Raw genomic sequence first — 17414 nt, forward strand, 5'->3', positions numbered from 1 at the left:
GGTGAAGCATGAACGTGCGCAGTAATGTCTTCTAATATCAATCCGCTCTTGACTACACTTTACAAATGTTATACAAAAACATATAGTTGAATAAAACAAATTTCAGGGAAAAATAATATGGTAATATAATGTAATAAATAAAGGGTTTATCATAACATCGATTTTTAATAGTAACATAAAAAATAATATACTGTAAATACGTAAGTTTTTATATTTCATCGTGTATGCTTATTGTTTACAAAAAGTGTTAGGAGGCTCAGCTTTCGGTTTTATAGTAGATCTAGATAAATTAGGATACAATAACACATTTTAAAAAATAATGGAAGGTATAAAATTAATTGAATCTACTGAGCTTTACAATATGCTCCAACAAGGTTTGAATCATTCATATTTAAGTGATATAAACTACCTCCTTTTAATTGGTAAGTTGTCTTAGTAAAAAATAAAATAAGGTCTACTCACAATGACAATCACATCTCACTACTGAGCGTACTGTACTGGTCTAGATCTATATATTTTAACTAGATCAATAACTAAGTATATTATAATTTAAATATAATAGTAGACCACTGATATTAGTAGGTACTAGTTCTATACTTTTATATCTATATTTTTATTACTATATTATAAATTGTAATACTTACTAACTGAGGCTATATACACTCTGTAGTGATAGTCTATGTCTATATTATAGTCTATAGTCACTATTCACTATAATATTAAATATAGACATACTATTATAGTCTAGAGTCTAGACTATAGTATACTCAGTACAGGAGAAGATTTATATATTTATAAATACAAATGCACTCATTATATTAGCCTACTTGACCAACTAGACTTGTTGTATGCCTACATAATAAAAATTAAAATCTATATAAACTAAATTCACTAGTTAGTAGATGATCTAGATCTAGTTAAAATTATTGACTAATCTATATTTAATATGATTGGGTACTTCTGGGGACATTTTACCTATAATTGTACATCTATTCTATATAGGCCTATATATATTTAGAAATCTAGATTTAAATCATGACACTACTCGTTATAGAACTATAACCCTTTCAGTGAGCTAGGTTACACAACACATCTGATATTTTATGCCACAGAAATTATGTTAACAAGGGAGTATAAAGACATTTAACAAAGACAGAATTTCTTTACCACCATAAAAAAAGCATCTAAGGGGAGGGAACAATTAAAATTGTATTGGCCATTTATATCAAGCTTTTGAGGGGCAAAAGGGGTTTAATATTACACTTGTTCACAAGCATGTGCGCATGTATGTGTCAGGGAGAGGGCATTATAAAGAAGGTCGTCTTAAGTAGAAAGTCTATGCCCAAGAAAATTATGGTGTGCTGGGTGAAAAAAAGGGAAATGATTGTTCCAGAGAGAGATAGAGAGAGTGAGAGAGAGAAAGAAAGTGGGCTGTTTCATTTCATTGTAACAGATACAACAATTCACAGGCTCATTGGGGATCATTAAAATGTGGCCAGGTTATTGGAATTTCAAGAAAAAGAAAAGGTGGGGATGTTCTGACGATAATAAACAATATGAAGTCCTGGGAACAGAGTAACAGTATGTAAATTGTTATAGAATAGGTTCATAGCAATCTGTTAGGCTATACTAGTTTACAAATAGGAATTTGGCACATGAAAGTAAAAGATTCATTTGTTTCATTGATTTTCTGGGATAGGTTTTATATAGTGACAATAACCTCATGATAAAAAAAGACTAGGATTAATTATGGAATAAAGAAAACAGTTCATATGTCTTTAGAGATAGGGAAGTTTTGTAAACTAGAGCACAGAACACAAGGAGCATGTCACATATTCATTTGAAAATGTGCTATACCATACATATTATAGGCCTATTTATTAATAATTAAATTGTGGGATGTGTGGCTGAGTAAAAAAATGTTTGTTTGTAAAATGTTTCACATGTTTCGGATGTTCCTTCAGAGTTGAAGATAGTTTACTTCCTAGTCCAAACCTCCAGCTGGATGACGGGGGATGGGAGCGGGCAGGGTTTGAACCCAGGACCATTGATAAATCCAAACGACAGTCCAGCGCACAAACCGCATGACCTGGCAGCCATGGCCTAAACTACTTGGCTACCTGTCAAGGGGTTCTGAATCCCAACATGAGTTGTTTTTGCTAAGGAATGGAAACCTTCTCCCAGATACCTACTCATCCCCTACAGTCCAAAAAAAAAGAAAATTGGACCATACAATACTGAGCTTGCTTTGCAGGAAAAATGGCTATTCAAAACAACTTTTTTTAAATCCATGAAAATGTCTATTTCTATTCTATTTTCTCATTAACTTTATATTTGATACAGATGCTAGAAACAAGAATGAATACAATGAAAGTCACATAATGACAGCGAAAAAAGCACCAAAAGTAAGTTTAATGATTATGTTTGTAAGAATTCATAGTTTTCAACAACTGTTGAAAGAAAAACCTATACCATATGACATATGATATTTCTTTTGCAATTGTACAACCCTACATGCATTCAGATTATCAAATATGTAAACCAAGCATAGCAGGCCTCAAAAGCTTAAGACTAATAATCTTTATTTTTTCAAGTAGTCTACAAATTCAACTATTAATTATTGAACAAAAGAGGGTTTTTTTAAAGATTGTAACTTTTTATTGAATCAATTATTAGCTCTCTTAGAAATGCTACCATCACATGTTATAATAAGTTGAAGAGAAAATACTGCCATTAGGGCTTTAACGCTAGACTTAACTAAATATATTAATTTCCATTTAGAATGAGGACAATAAGTTTATGATCCCATATGATGCTGAACTGGAGTGCAAGATACATGTTGTGGTCTACGACAGCAACACATCAGCGCTAACAGTATCAAGTATGTGCAACACTTATTTCCTGCTTTTTTTTTTACAATGTTGATTCTTTAAAAAAAAAAAGAATTGAAAAAAAAAAATAAGCATGAAACATGAAAATAAAAATCAAAAATTATCTTTAATTTCCATACAGCACCTGCTTTAGATTGTGCAAATTTATTATGGAAAACTGGCAGCAGAAATCCAGTCATGATACTCAAAGGTAAGAGTTAAAAGAGTTACAAAATAGAAAAAAAAAATGGCATAGATTCTTTTAAGCATTATTAAATTTAAAGAGACAGTTTGGCCTAGAAAATATATTGCTAATGGTTTAAAACATTCTTTTTTAAGAGCAAGCTCTGAATTTAGCAACTGTAAGAAAGTGGTCATAAATATACATGTGTTACTCTATAAGTAACATTAACGATGGTGCTTCAACTTCAAACCCAGTTTAAGATAGAAGGAAAGAAAAATAGAATTAAATCTGCTTTGTCAGGAATGTTTGTTTTTTTTAATATATAGCAGTCTTTTATTACTTAAAGAAATAAAAATGCAACAAAATTTTCTGTCAAAAATAGAAAGATATTAGGGTCTCTTATCTTCTTATCTTATAGATTACAGACGTTACCTCAAAAAAGAAGATAATTACAGCCTACCCATTTCATGCATCAACTCTGTTAAGTTGTTGGTTTTCCAGGCTGATTTTGTCAATGAAATAAAATATCTTGCAATATGAGCCCTAAATGTTATTTGTTTCAAGTTACAATTAATGTCTGTTCCAGGTTTGGTTATATCAGCAAAGGTTGTATAAAGAATCTGTATATGTATTCTTGATATGTTTGGCTATTCTTTGAGTTACAAATGCTAAAACTAAAATTATTTTTTATATGTAGGTGGCTATGAGGAGTTCTCTGCACTCTATCCTTTTCTGAGGACACAAAAAATTATCTTTACACCCAGGGTAAAATTTTATTCTCATACTATTATATATTTATGTGATTTTGAAGTTTTCTATTTAAAAATTAATTTTATTTTCAAGATTAAAAGGCATGATGACATAGTTATGTTATAACTATGTTATTTATCATGTATTGTTGCCATCTTAGGGCAATGCATAGATTTTGTTGCCAATTCTTTGTACTGACTTTTTAAACAAATATAATAATTACAAATAAATGATATATAAAAAAAACAATTACAGGTAACTGATTTTCCGTTCAAAACAGGAATTAGATGCAATTGAATCTTACCCGATAGAAGTACTTCAGGGTCTCTTGTATGTAGGGAACTGGAGGCATGGCAACACTCCACACATTCAGAAGCACTTGAAAATTAAAGGTCACATCAATTGCTGTGTGGAGGCTGAAACTTTGTAAGTTTTGAAATTCTAGTCCTAACAGTTTATGAAAGTAAATCGAGCAAAATAGAAAGTGCTGGCAACATGCATGATTGAGAAAATCTGAAACTACCTTCAAAAATAATTTTGAAAAACATTGAATTCACTTAAGGAAAAGGAGAATTTTAAATATTTATTCACCAGTTAGGGCTGATAATTTAAAATTGAATGGTCCTGTCATTGAAAGAGATTCTATTCAAGGCAAAAGGAGAGGAATGGATAAAGGTGGTCAACAGATCATGTATGATGCCCCAACTGTTCAATAGACTAAGGGATATATGAAGGATGAAGGCTGAGAAATAAATTAAAACTGTGGGGTGTGGTGGTTAAGTGATAAATCACTCCGCTGTTAACTGAAAGATTAGAGGTTTCTAGAGTTTTTAAGCGCAGGTTCAACAATCCAACTAAAAAAAAACAGAGTGTTTAATATTGAAATAATGTTTCATTTGTAGATTAATATCATCTGTAAAATTACTGTACAAAATACTAATGTAAATTATGGATTTACGTAAAATATTTTAAGACAGTGAAACTATGAGATCCATTGATGAAGGTAATTTTTTCTGTTTACAATTTAATTAGTGAGATCTTTTTACTGTAACTATTCATAAATCAATCATATATTATCATCAGTTTCTCAGAGCCTGGGACACACCTACTTCACATTCAAGTGGATGACAACATGGAAGCAGACCTGTTTAGTCACTTCAAGTCTGCCTGTGAATTCATAGGTAAGTGGTAAAGCATTATTTACAGGTTTCTTATATGTAGGTCTATGTAAGCAAAAAAAGTATATTAAGCAGAGGCATAAAAAGGAGAGCATAATTGGAAAACAACATTGGCATAGCCTCAGATTCTATTTAATACTTTGTTTATTTTCTGTAAGCTTGTGCCTGGAATCTATATATTGATTAAAGCAGTGCTTTAGTAGCCTATTTTTTGCAAATTAAAATTTGATCCCTAGAACTGTTTCCTAGTGTGGTCTTCAATTAGTAGCTTCTATAGGGCAAAGTAGCTATTGTTTTTTAGCTCAGTTAAATTTAGATTTCAGAAGCAAAACAAAAGCCATTGGAAATCTGATTTCACTATCGCATGTTTCATACTTAATTTTTTTTTCATATAAATGCACCATTTTTAAAAGATTTTGCCTTATAGATTGACACAAATGTGTAGTGATTGTCAGACACAGTAGGAATGGAAATAACTATCCTAGACAATAAACTAAATTTTACTGCAAATACTGATTATATCAGCAAAAAAGGGCAGCAAAGATTACGACTACTAAGAAAACTGTCCTCGTTTAATGTTAGCGAAAAGGCCTTGGCTATGTTTTATCACGCTCACATCTGCAATATTTTAAGTTTCAATATTACTGCCTGGTATGGCAATCTGAGCATTAAAAATAAAAATAAACTTAATAGAATCCTAAATGCTGCTGGCAAAATCATTGGCAAAAAACAAACCCCATTTGGGCAGTTGTTTGAGACAAACATCTATAAAAAAGCTAACAAGATCCTCGAAATAAAGAATCACCCTTTGTGTCAGGATTTTGTGATTTTACCATCACAAAAGAGATACAAGACAAACAGACACAAACACTCTTTTGTTCCCCTGGCAATCAAATCATTAAATAAGAACAATCTGGTATAAACTTTGTCACATGTAAATTATGAGTGCGTCTGGTGTGAATGTACACTTTGGTTTCTTATAGTTATAATGTTTTTTGTTTGGTGTAATGCACAAATTGTAAGACAAATTTCCTTACGGATAATAAAGATTATTATTATTATTATTATTAATAGTGAATAGTAGTAAAAGTGGTGTATATTTATAATAAACTGCTTGAATAAGAGATTTAAAAAATTAGATTTTTCGCATTTAGAAAAGGAAAAAGTAGCCGTTGCTACCGTAGAACTTTGAATGGACTAAAATATTGTGATGTCGGATTTTCACTATCTTTTCTAGTTTACGAGATCTAAATGGGACGGACGGACAGATATTCACATAAAACTAATAGCGTCTTTTCCCCTTTTGGGACCGCTAAAAAAACCAACACTCTTCCTGTAATCTAGACTAGGTATTATTATGTGTAACATAATGTGTTAGTACAACTATTATATAAATTCACTTAATAATTACATACATTTTTAAATCTTGATAGCTTTAAAAACAAATATAATAAATTTAGTTTTATTAATAAAAAGTACAAGCTGAAAAAAAAAGCATGATGAAAGTAATGATTTGAACTCAAGGCTAAGACAAGTTTCATTTTGTTCTACATATTACTGACCAATTTTATAATTATTTTTAAAACTTTCAATTTTTAAAACCTTTTTGCCATAATAAGAAATTCCTTGAATTCACATCACATTTTTTTTTTCACACAAGACACTCATTTTGAGGAAGAATTTGCTGTGCTTGTGTTTGGCCTTCTTGGTATTGGTCGATGTGTGACAGTGATTATAGCCATTCTTATTCATCATTTTAAATGGACTTTACAGGTAAAGAAATTAACAAAACTGTATTAGTTGCCTAATACAAAATTGTTCTAAGCCAATAGTGTGGGGTTGAGGAAAGACTTTCTTTTTAAACTGCTAGTAAAGAGCAATAGTATTGAAATGGTTTTGGTTATTTTTACAAAGCTTATAATGTGTGTACACATTATTTCTCCCGAGCTAAAATTTTGCACAATTATTTCTTTTACCTGACAAAACAAGAATAAAAAAAAAATTAACCAATTAGTTAATTTAACTATTGGTAATTAATTATACTGTGTTTGGTAAAAAATTAAATTATGGCTTTTATATAGCGCTACTTTCATGCTTATATTATGCTCAGAGCGCTTTGGTCCAATCTCAGTTGTGGACCAGTGGGAGAGGGGGTATTTAGGAGAAGGTTTTTCTGTGCTGCCTTTAGGCGCTCAGTAAACACAACTCTGTCCGAGTCGGGTGTTGAACCTCGAGCCCCTTTCATAGGTAGCCAAGCCAAGCTAAGTTCAAGCGCACTCAGCCTCTCGACCACACTTCCCACTATCAAACAAGGGAAAGAAATTATACTTGACAGATCTGGTAGTATAGGTTGTATTAGTCCCCTTTAGACCTGAATTCTATTCAATTTTTTTTTATACATTTAAAAAGCAATTACAGTAACATTCACAGAGTTATATCAATTTCTTTCTCCCTTTCCTAACTGGTTATGTTGTTTTAATTACATATTTTGTAATATTTCACAAATTATTTAAAAGAAGGGAAGAAAAGAAAGAATATTGATTTTAAAAAAAAAGGGAAGTGATTAATAATAACAGTAAAAAAAAAAATTAATAAAAAAAAAAGTAATCTACTTTTCATATATTGAATATAATTTTGTTGACTTCAAAATAGCATTGCTAATTCTAAATGGTTGAGGTATATTGTGCAAGTTATCTATCAAAACTATATAGACATCCACAATTTGTTTGATATTACAGGAGGCCTATAGTCACATGAAAAAATGTAATGAAGCCATCAAACCTAACCAAAGCTTCATGGAACAACTGTCGCAGTGGGAAGAGGAAATCCATGGCAGCAAAATAACTGATCTAGAAAGTATTAACTATTGAAAAAGATTTCAAGTTGGCAACTGGTGTGTATCATTCCAATTATCACACAGATAATACTGAATGGCACTGTATTTATTACCATAACAAACAAGAAATCTGACATTCATCTTGAAAGATTTTATTTTTAATACAAAAAAACAACAACACTAAACTAAAAAATCTTTACGTTTTAAAATGATTAAAACCTTATGATGTAAATATAATAAAATAATAAAATACAATTATAAACATCGCTTGAAAATATCTTCACATTTTTTCTGTTATCTTTCAGTTGCATTTTCAGACAAAAACAGTATCTGCTGCTAAGCAATAAGTAACCCTGGTATCATGTATCGTTTTATTTTATTATTAATTAATGTTTAATATTGTACAATTTTTGTTTTAAATTAAAGTTTTGTGAACTTTGTTTCCTATCTTTAGAAGTTAAACTTTTTGTCTCTCAGTACATAACTTTGCTGCAGGACAATGCAGTGAAAATGTTCTAGCTGCCAACTATCAACATTTCTTATAAATTACAGGCATTCCATCAAAACAAGATAATTACATCCTATAGTATTCGTATCCATGTTTTAATCTAGTTGTGCTTCTTAATTAGCGACTTTGCTAAGTCTTTGGTTGTCCTGGTTGATTCAGGTAACCCAACCTGGCACTAGGGAATAAGGGAGCACCTTTCCTAGAATATAGAATAAGAAATGTGCCTTATCTATGTGTTTTTCTGGGTATTTTTTTTTTCTCCAATTTATCCCATCAGAGGCTACTTGGTTAACATAAAGCAGTTGGTCAATGTGCTAGCAACAAAACACAACATCGGAGAGGATAATTGACACTAGTAGAAACAATGTTCATTTCATATTCTGAAACTCCTAGAACATTAAAACTTCCAAAATGTTAAAAAGAGGAAGGAAAGATGTGGTGGGGGGGGGGGGGAGGATATGTAGAAAAGTTATGAGAGTAAGTAAAGCAACAAATGATCTCAGAGCAATAAGAATTCTGTCCCCTTTTTGAAAGTGATGATGAAAATGTCACATCTGATTAAAATATATAATAAGGGCTTTCTCTGAGTCTGTAGATTAACAATTTTTGGTTTGTTTTGCAAGCTTCAAATGTTCCTGCAGAGTTGAAGATATTCAACATCCTAATCCAAACACCTCACAGGACAACAGGGGATGACAGCAGACAGTGTATTAACCTGGGACCATTGAGACGACTGGACCACAGTCCAGTGTGCATACCCCATGACCAGTTAGCCTTTAAGGAAGAGTGCAGAATTTCATTACTATTACCCAGCTGAGATTCACTTAGACCTACATTTATATGTAATATAACAAGAGAATTCTTACAGAAGTAGATTTTAATAGCTTAATGATATTTTTTAAAGATAATGTGTAAATATAAATAAAACTTACAACAGGCTTTAAACATGATAAGACATTTTGAAATTATTGTTAAAACTTTTATTAAAACTTCAAATCCAATTAAGATATTTTAATTATTTAGCAATTACTTACTTCAGCCAACAATTAGTATAAATGGTATAGATTTTTTAAAAAGTAATTAAACTATTTGCATCTAAAATAAATATACAATCTCATCAAAAAAAGCTAGATCTGAGAAAATAAAACCCACAAATTCATGGTCACAATAATAAAAATCTATATTATCCATGAGTAAATTAGTCTGAAGACTTTACTTAACTGTAATCTCATTAAATCAAACTTAAATTTTTTTTTTCTCCCTGTTTAATTCACTTGTGAGCTTAGGAAGTTGAACAAAACTCAACATGTACACCAAATCCTATACCCATACATGACAAGGGAGTGAGTTCATGAAAGTTATTAGGACACATTATAACTACAGTTAGAAGCAAAATAACAAAACATTATAAAATGGACAGTGTAAAAGAATGGTTTTGCCTCTCTCTTGATATTCTCATAAGGAGAGCTGCTCACATTTTATTTACAGGATCTACACTTTAAAAAAAAGTTTTTAGATAAGTAATATTAAAATTTCTTATATATTCATGTATGATTACATATTTTACACTGAAACTTCACTGTGGAATTTCCCCCTATTTCTGCATAAACAAATGTGAAAGTTTCTTGTGCCCTTTCTACAGGTCTGGTGTATGTTAATATCAATATCTCATTTATATTTTAATTTGACATTTATTTCAATCGCACACATGAAATACAGAGCAAAAACTACTGGTTGCGGCTATCACTTGACTCACGTTAACTCTGTTGTTTCACTGAACTTTTTAATTTAGTGCAGAACTGCAACTTCCTAGTTGCTCAAGTGAGACATACCACATAGGGTATCACAGTAATACATTGAATGGTGTGAATGAAGTGTCTTTATCTCTTGAAGAAATCTGGATTATACTGTGCATTGTACTGCCTCTTTACTCCCCTTCCTCTGTCTCCTCGTTCATCATACTCCTTAATGACTTCTTCACCACTTTTTCTTTTACCTAGCAAGGCTGCTATCCTGGCTTTTTCTTCTCTCTCCCTCTTCAGCCTTTCCTCTCTGAGTTGATTCATTGACTTGCTAGTTGAGGGATGTGAAGCAGATGAGCTGTGGGAGGTTGACTGTGGAGTTTTCACTGTATGTTTCGACTTGTTTTTATCAACCTAATGATAATTTTTAAAAAGCTGCATAAAACTTTAAAATTAATGTTCTACAAATCTTGCATTAACATCTTTTATTTCAAAAAATAGCAAGAAAAAAAAAAAGGTATCATTTTCATATTAAAACTAGTTGATCATATTGTATGATTCCAGAAATCTATTTTATTGATAACACCTGTCAAACAGCTAAAAACAATAACATTTCTATTTCATATTTTTATAATAACAAATTGTCACCAGTGAAAAAGCTAAAAATGATTGTAACAAAACTACATGATCTGAACATCAAATTTACACAATGCTAAACATAAATACAAAATGGAAAAGTGGGAGAAAGATGAGAGGCAAACTGATAGTTATTTTTTTACATTTACCTATCCCTTAGTCTGTTGGACCATTGGGGCACCATGCAAGATGGAGAAAGACAATCAATGAATCTTGCATGGTGCCCCCCACCAAAGCTATTTACATTTTAAATCTCATAAAATACTTCTAAAAATGAGTAAACAATATCTTTGTAAAGGATGCTTTTTATATCCATTAAGGCTGAACTTGAATTTTATCAGTATTCTTTTACTTTGTCCAAACTGTCTCCCTGATAAATGTTCTGTTTTTCAACAATACCCAAGCTGCAGTGTAGTTGCTGAATCCTCCTGCAAAGTGGCAGTCGTCTAGCGAAATTGTTATTTCTATTTTTGAGTGTCTATGAGGCAGAAGCTACTTGTACATGATTAAAGATGAGCAATATCTCATGTTACTTTGTATACAACAATGGCTGTGGCATCCTATCACTTGACTTAGAAAAGACAATTACATTCGGGGCATGTGTAGGTTGGGCTTGATTCTGCATAGCATCTTATGTGTAACAATGAACAGCTCTTTGATAATAAAAAAATATTTAAAACACACAAACCTTTTTTTGTTCTTTCTTGTTTTCGCTGCTCTTATGTTTCTTCTTCAAATACTCAGACATTTGCATTAATGGGTCCATTGAATGTGAAGTCTCTGGTTTGGAAACATTTCTGAAGTAAAAAAAAAACTATTTTACAAGTGAGTCTAATATTCACTAAGCAGTGAAAAACACTATGTACTTTTAATGTAAAGTTTTTAGAATGTTTTAAAAATTGTGCTTACTTCTGACTGCTGCTCTCACTTTCTTTACTTGATTTTGAGATATTCTTTAAATACCAAGGCTCTACTAAATGAGAAAAACAAATTTAATGTTAGGAGTCAAAAATTTTTTTTGTATACAGTAGAATATTGATACAAATAGAATCCCTGAAACATCTTTCTTTGTTAGACATATCCAATTATTGAAAAAAGCCTAAAAATGATACTAGTGTACTGATTCTATATCACTTGGCCAGTCTCCTCCACCAAAATTTAATTGGGGTGTTACCTGTATGTGCAAGTGTAAATAAACCTTAAATTGTGAATCTAAAAAAAAATATTTCCAAAAAGATTTCGAAGATACTATTATTAGTTTTAGAAAAACATTGAAATATGGAAAAGCCACATCTTAGAAAGTACAGTAATTTGTATTTATTCAAAATTATACTTGAAAGACAAATTTAACCACTCTAAAGTTGTAACATCAGGCAGGGCCGGTCCTAGCAATTGCGGGGCCCTATGCGAAACCGATTACGCGGGGCCTATTCTGTGTAGGGATAAGGATAATAAGTGAAAATTAAGATTTTGTATTAAAAAATAAATTCAATCTCTCTTCGTGAATTGTTGATCTTAAGTAATTCTTGATTAGTTTAAGATGCGAGAAACTTCTTTCACAAGATGCCACAGTTACAGTTCAAATCTCAGCTGCAAGGAGTAAACTGCAGTGTTCACAATTCTGTTGAAACATTTTATCCTGTAGCCATCTTCAGCTTTTCAATGTGTGAAGTTTTCCACAGATTTATCATACTGCCTTTTCCTTTGACTTTTGGCTGGAAAGATTGCAACAACGTCCATGTTTCCAGCCAACTTCTTTTTTGCTGTCACCTGAAGAAACAACAGGAAGAAACTTAAAACGTTCATACACAACTACAAGCTCTCTCACATTAACCCTTATCTGAGAGATACAGATAACATCTGCTCGTTGTGACTTGAGTACAATCCAATATCACTGCATTCTTGATGTCTCGAAGGATAGAATTCATCACAACATCAGCTACTACAGTAATAAGTTAGTTTTGAATCTTCTTTCCCAGGTAACGATCATGAATTACTGCATTGGTAACACGCCGAAGTTGTTCCCCATTACTGGATCAAACTTTGCAAGTAATTATACTAGACCAGGAAATTCCCATTACTTGGCTCTTTAAATCTTTCAATGGTCCCACTGAAAGCTAAATTGCACTTCACTAGAAATCGTACAATTGCAACTAATCCAACGTTTAGTTTCAGAATAAAGCATCTCCTAGTGAACTTTGTCAATACCTGTTGTTTTTTTTTTACTTGTCTTGCTCCAGCTTCACAGCAACCCGTCATGGCGTCTTTTTTCATGCTCTGCTAGCCTTGTGGTACAGCTTTGCCACTGGTCATTCATTTAAAAAGGAACTTTTTTGTTTTTCCAGTAGACGACAGTAGAAACAATAGATCTTGTCTGCTGACACAGAATATATCAGCCAAGGACGCAAAACACTTTCACCATTACCCAGGTTTGACCTTTTGTAATAAATAGTCAATACAAGATCTTTCCATTTTTTCTAGACACATAGCAGGATAATCCAGATTTCTCAATGAATCAACCACATTTAGCTCATTATCTATAACTACATGTTAAGCAGTTGTTACATTATTGCCTTCATTTCTTAAGACATGTTGATCAGTTGTTAGTGTTATCTTCTTCTCTTACGACATTCACCACTGCAGTTTTTGCATTCTTCATATAATCTGTTTCAGCTGTCTCACTAGAAGTGATTATGTTCTCATTTTCGGGTTTTGATAGTTTTAAAAACGTATTGTGATTCTATTGGAACATTCATTTCGGTTAAAATTCGCACTATTATTATATTTTTATTTAAATATGAAAGCTGACAATGCTTTTTTTATTCGCGTTAGATTTGTGTTTTCCATATAACAATTTTGTCTAATCTTCAGGAGATTTTAAAAATAATTTCCCCGACTTTTTCGTATATTTTGCATCATTATGCAATTAGAGATATACTTAGCGCATGGCCTATGAAAGCGTGGGGCCCACTGCGGCTGCATAGGTTGCAGTGGCTTAAGACCGGCCCTGACATCAGGAATGGACCATTATAATGCAAACCCATTTTTTTTTTAAATTTATTTTTAACTAAACCTGTTATTTACAACAGTCAATATAACTTTATTGCTTTAAACAAATGGAAATTTGTTTTGACTACAACTGTCTACTACTAAACAAAAAGAACTGGATATAACAATCAATGGTTGTGATAAGTTCATCTATGTCAGAGCTATTGTTTACAAACATGTCCCAATCTGTCTGCTTGAGGCAACTTGTAGCTGTAATACAGCGTCGTCATATTATTTAATACATTAGTTAAATTTCATAAGCTGTTTTGTATGTTAGTCGTCATGTAATATATAACTCTGAAACTCTAGTGAGACTTCATAGTCAGCAAGTCTTTCATTAATCAGAGAAGTAAGGTTTGAGTAAGGGAATAAAAAGTTACATCTCAAATCTGAGACTATCTCAGATACAGTAAGAATATAAGGAATTTTAAGCCAGACACTTTAAAAAATTGGTTGAAAGCTAGTATTTTTACAAAATCGATGTGAAATATCTGCTGATCTGAGTGGACAGTGGTGTACTCAGTGCCACTAGGAAACAGTGAGTTTACCTTCTTTTGTACTTTGGCCCAGATATGTAAGAAGTCCGATTTTCTTTTCAAATTCTTCCTGCTCCTGTTTCTTCTCAGCTTCATGTTCCCTGTTCTTGCCATGTTTCAACTGAAAAAGTGAAATAACCCAGTAAGAAATGTCAGCCTAATAATAAAACTTTAATTAACGTCTTTACAAGTATGTGATAACTCTAAGGTATTTGGGAGCAATCCAAAGGTCATGTATTATACAGAGTGTAAATAGTTGTGTATGGAAATGAGGAATAGTACTAGGAATTAAAGAATCTTGTTGAATCCTGCACAAAGGATACCTGACATTTGTTAGAAAGTGTAAAGACATTGGGCTGACTTGAGAAATATTTTCATTAACTGTTGTTTATATGTGCAAGTGAGCTTCACCACTCAAGCCTTTTAAGTCTCAAAAGGAAACATCTTGTGTATTATTATTATTATCCAATATAAGATACTTTCAAATCATACCCCATCTTCAATATCCTTAAAAAAATTTATATGCTCTCTTTTTCCATCACTCTCATATACAACAACATCCTTTGTGACATCTGAAGAGATCTTATCATGCTTGCCAGATTTTCCAGATGCTCGAAGTCGAAGTAAATCTGTTCTAGCTTCTTGATCCTAAATGAGAATACAATTTTTAAAAAGTTATTTTTAAATTTAATAAGCATAATATTCTAATGAAAAGGAACCAGGAACCAATGTCATCACAAAAAGAAAACAAACTTACAGCTAGAGCTTGTCGTCTTTGTTTTTCTTTTTCTTCAAGAGCTGCTTTCTCCTCATCCCTTCTAACTTTTTCTATGTTCTTCTTGGTTCTCACATGCCAGCTGGATAATCAAATCTGAATGTTATATTTCTGATTTAGCTTTCCTATCATTTTATGCAAGATTTAAATTCTCACCAAAATTTAAAAAAAAAAAAAACTTTCAATAATGAGTACCATATTTCTAGTGTCCAAAGGGATTTGCTGAGAGATATTTGTATACTGTTTTAAACGCAACAAATGGCAATTATAAATTTAATAAATATATATGTATGTTTATAGATAACTAGTCCACAGATCTTCCTCACTTAACTTTATGATATATCTAGATTCTAGATCTAGAAATCTAGATTCTATTTTAATCTATTATAGATAGTAGATCTACTCTACTCAATTGATCTATAGACTATACTATATAAATTAAATACATTGTCTATATCACTATAGTAGTATAGCGGCATCTAATAGTCTAAACTATATCTGACTAGATATATATATTATATAAAGTAAATATATACTATAAATTACTATTCAATTTGACTATTACTATTAGATCTTATCAGCAAATCTAATTTATAACTTAGATCTAGAAACTATAGAATCTATTCTACAGTCTAAGACGTCAAAGTGACTCACAGAGACAGTCACACTCAACAGGTCAACACTGATCACACTCACACAGCCACGGTCTTACTTACTCAGTTACTGAGTTACCGTCTTACTTACTCAGTTACTGAGTTACCGTCTAACTTATAGTAAAGTTATACTAGTTAAAGTTATACTAGTCTAGATAACTTAAACTTATACTGTCTATAGACTATAGTAAAATAGTACTAGATCTAGTCTGTAGTCTTAGTCTAGAAGTAGAACTTATAACTTAGTAGAAGACCACTTAGATCTAGATTTACTAACTAAGCCACTAAGTTGACTAAGTCCTCTAAGTCTAAGTACTCTAAGTCTTCTAAGTCAAGTTCACTAAGACTAAGTAGTAAGATTATAAATAACGATTTAATCTAGTCTAGTAAAGAGTTAAGAGTTCTTATTACCTTTTATGAGGAAGAATGTTCATCTTTTCTTTTTTCAAAACTTTTGTAGACTAGCGGTATCCACTCCAGATCTACTAGATCATAGAACTAGATCTAGATCTAGATTAGATGTATTATATCTAGAATGAGATCATTGTTTACATTAGATTTTATGAATTATCTAGTATCTAGAATGTATTTGTTTCGTTTCTTTTCATTTGATGAATTTTATGTATAATATTGGCTGCCAGCTTGTATATATAAACAACTTCAAAAATAGTGGCTCTACTAGACTATATAAATATAGGCAAATAAAAATAATAATAATAAATCTTTTTTATCCGTGAGGAAATTTACTTTACAATTGTGTATTGCAAATAATAATACATTATAAGAGCAAAAAAATTATACGATAGCACAATATTTAGTTGTTTTTTTCATTCATATTAATTTAACACTATGTTTTGAATCAAAGTTGTTGTTTTTTTTTTCCACTTTTACCTATCCCTTAGTCCAGGGGTGGGCAAATTACGTCCCGCGGGCCACATGCGGCCCACCGAGGTGTTTTATGCGGCCCGCCGACACATACAGAAATCAGGTTTGCCTATAGTATAAAGATATAAAAATGGAAATATTATAAATAACATTTACATAAATTATTGAAACTGTCTGATTATAAACAGTTTTAAGTAAACGAAGACTAATGATTATTGGCTATACATCGATACACACAATGTCTGAGTGTTGGGTAGGCTTGGAACAAGATGGCAAGTGTAACAACTGATGGAGCTATATCTTTGACTGAGAACCATAAATTCGAAACAAGAAAGTTTGCACAAAGCTGCATATAATTTCAACATTGAAAAGCGCACATACACATAATATGGAAGATTAATAGGGCTAGAGCTGTTAGCCACAGGTAGTCTGATTTCGAATAAATAATTCAATATATCCGCTATCTTAGCATAGGCAAGGCAAATGAGAAAAAATTAAAATCTCAAGGAAGAAAGTGTTTTGTTCCTTGAAGGACATTGACCTTGTTACCAATATTTCTAACAAAGAGTGGAAGACAAATTTCATGTTTTATTTAACCTATAATTGCTATAGCAATTGATTGTTAGCATATGAAATGTACATACATGTTAAATCTTTTCAAACAAGACTTTCCCATTTCTACAAGCAAGCAAAGGAAAAGAGTATTTGTCGTTTACCTTTGCTGAAAGGTGAAACTATTTTTAGTGAAATGATTAAAAGTACAACACTTATAAAGATTCCTTTATTGTGCAATTTATAAAAGCAAATTTTAAG

General features: G+C 31.5%; 2 protein-coding genes across 4 annotated transcripts; one reads left to right on the forward strand and one right to left on the reverse strand.

Annotated features, from left to right (window-relative positions):
• The first annotated feature begins 101 nt into the window (after positions 1–101).
• LOC106067710 (serine/threonine/tyrosine-interacting-like protein 1) lies at positions 102–8258 on the forward strand. Of its 2 annotated transcripts, none has more exons than XM_056005641.1 (10): positions 102–120; positions 2344–2405; positions 2782–2881; positions 3013–3081; positions 3752–3819; positions 4085–4230; positions 4888–4985; positions 6643–6755; positions 7721–7875; positions 8124–8258. In XM_056005641.1, the coding sequence occupies exons 2-9, from the start codon at positions 2382–2384 to the stop codon at positions 7850–7852; spliced, it is 750 nt and encodes a 249-aa protein (XP_055861616.1). In that variant the 5' UTR covers positions 102–120; positions 2344–2381; the 3' UTR covers positions 7853–7875; positions 8124–8258. The 2 variants fall into 2 exon arrangements, with proteins under 2 accessions (XP_055861616.1, XP_055861615.1); XM_056005640.1 differs by lacking the exon at positions 102–120 and adding an exon at positions 233–422.
• On the reverse strand, positions 7955–16319 carry LOC106067700 (leukocyte receptor cluster member 1 homolog). 2 transcript variants are annotated; one of them, XM_056005642.1, is made up of 7 exons: positions 16128–16319; positions 15046–15145; positions 14781–14936; positions 14301–14409; positions 11614–11674; positions 11393–11501; positions 7955–10482 (listed from the first exon to the last, which is right to left on the reverse strand). In XM_056005642.1, the coding sequence occupies exons 1-7, from the start codon at positions 16148–16150 to the stop codon at positions 10207–10209; spliced, it is 834 nt and encodes a 277-aa protein (XP_055861617.1). In that variant the 5' UTR covers positions 16151–16319; the 3' UTR covers positions 7955–10206. The 2 variants fall into 2 exon arrangements, with proteins under 2 accessions (XP_055861617.1, XP_013082382.1); XM_013226928.2 differs by having other exon boundaries at positions 11614–11677; positions 16128–16317.
• Positions 16320–17414: the final 1095 nt, after the last annotated feature.

The sequence above is a fragment of the Biomphalaria glabrata genome, chromosome 12 (genome assembly GCF_947242115.1).
Source record: "Biomphalaria glabrata chromosome 12, xgBioGlab47.1, whole genome shotgun sequence".
Classification (NCBI taxonomy): Eukaryota; Metazoa; Mollusca; class Gastropoda; family Planorbidae; genus Biomphalaria; species Biomphalaria glabrata.

Excerpts from the sequence above, each read along its gene's own strand:
- LOC106067710 (XM_056005640.1), top strand. The coding sequence starts at position 320 with ATGGAAGGTATAAAATTAATTGAATCTACTGAGCTTTACAATATGCTC. Across the intron at positions 2,406-2,781 it reads CAGCGAAAAAAGCACCAAAA|AATGAGGACAATAAGTTTAT; the intron begins GTAAGTTTAATG and ends ATTTCCATTTAG. Across the intron at positions 3,820-4,084 it reads AAATTATCTTTACACCCAGG|GAATTAGATGCAATTGAATC; the intron begins GTAAAATTTTAT and ends CGTTCAAAACAG.
- LOC106067700 (XM_013226928.2), bottom strand. The coding sequence starts at position 16,150 with ATGAACATTCTTCCTCATAAAAG. Across the intron at positions 14,410-14,780 it reads TTAAGGATATTGAAGATGGG|TTGAAACATGGCAAGAACAG; the intron begins GTATGATTTGAA and ends TCACTTTTTCAG. Across the intron at positions 11,502-11,613 it reads AGTGAGAGCAGCAGTCAGAA|AAATGTTTCCAAACCAGAGA; the intron begins GTAAGCACAATT and ends TTTTTACTTCAG.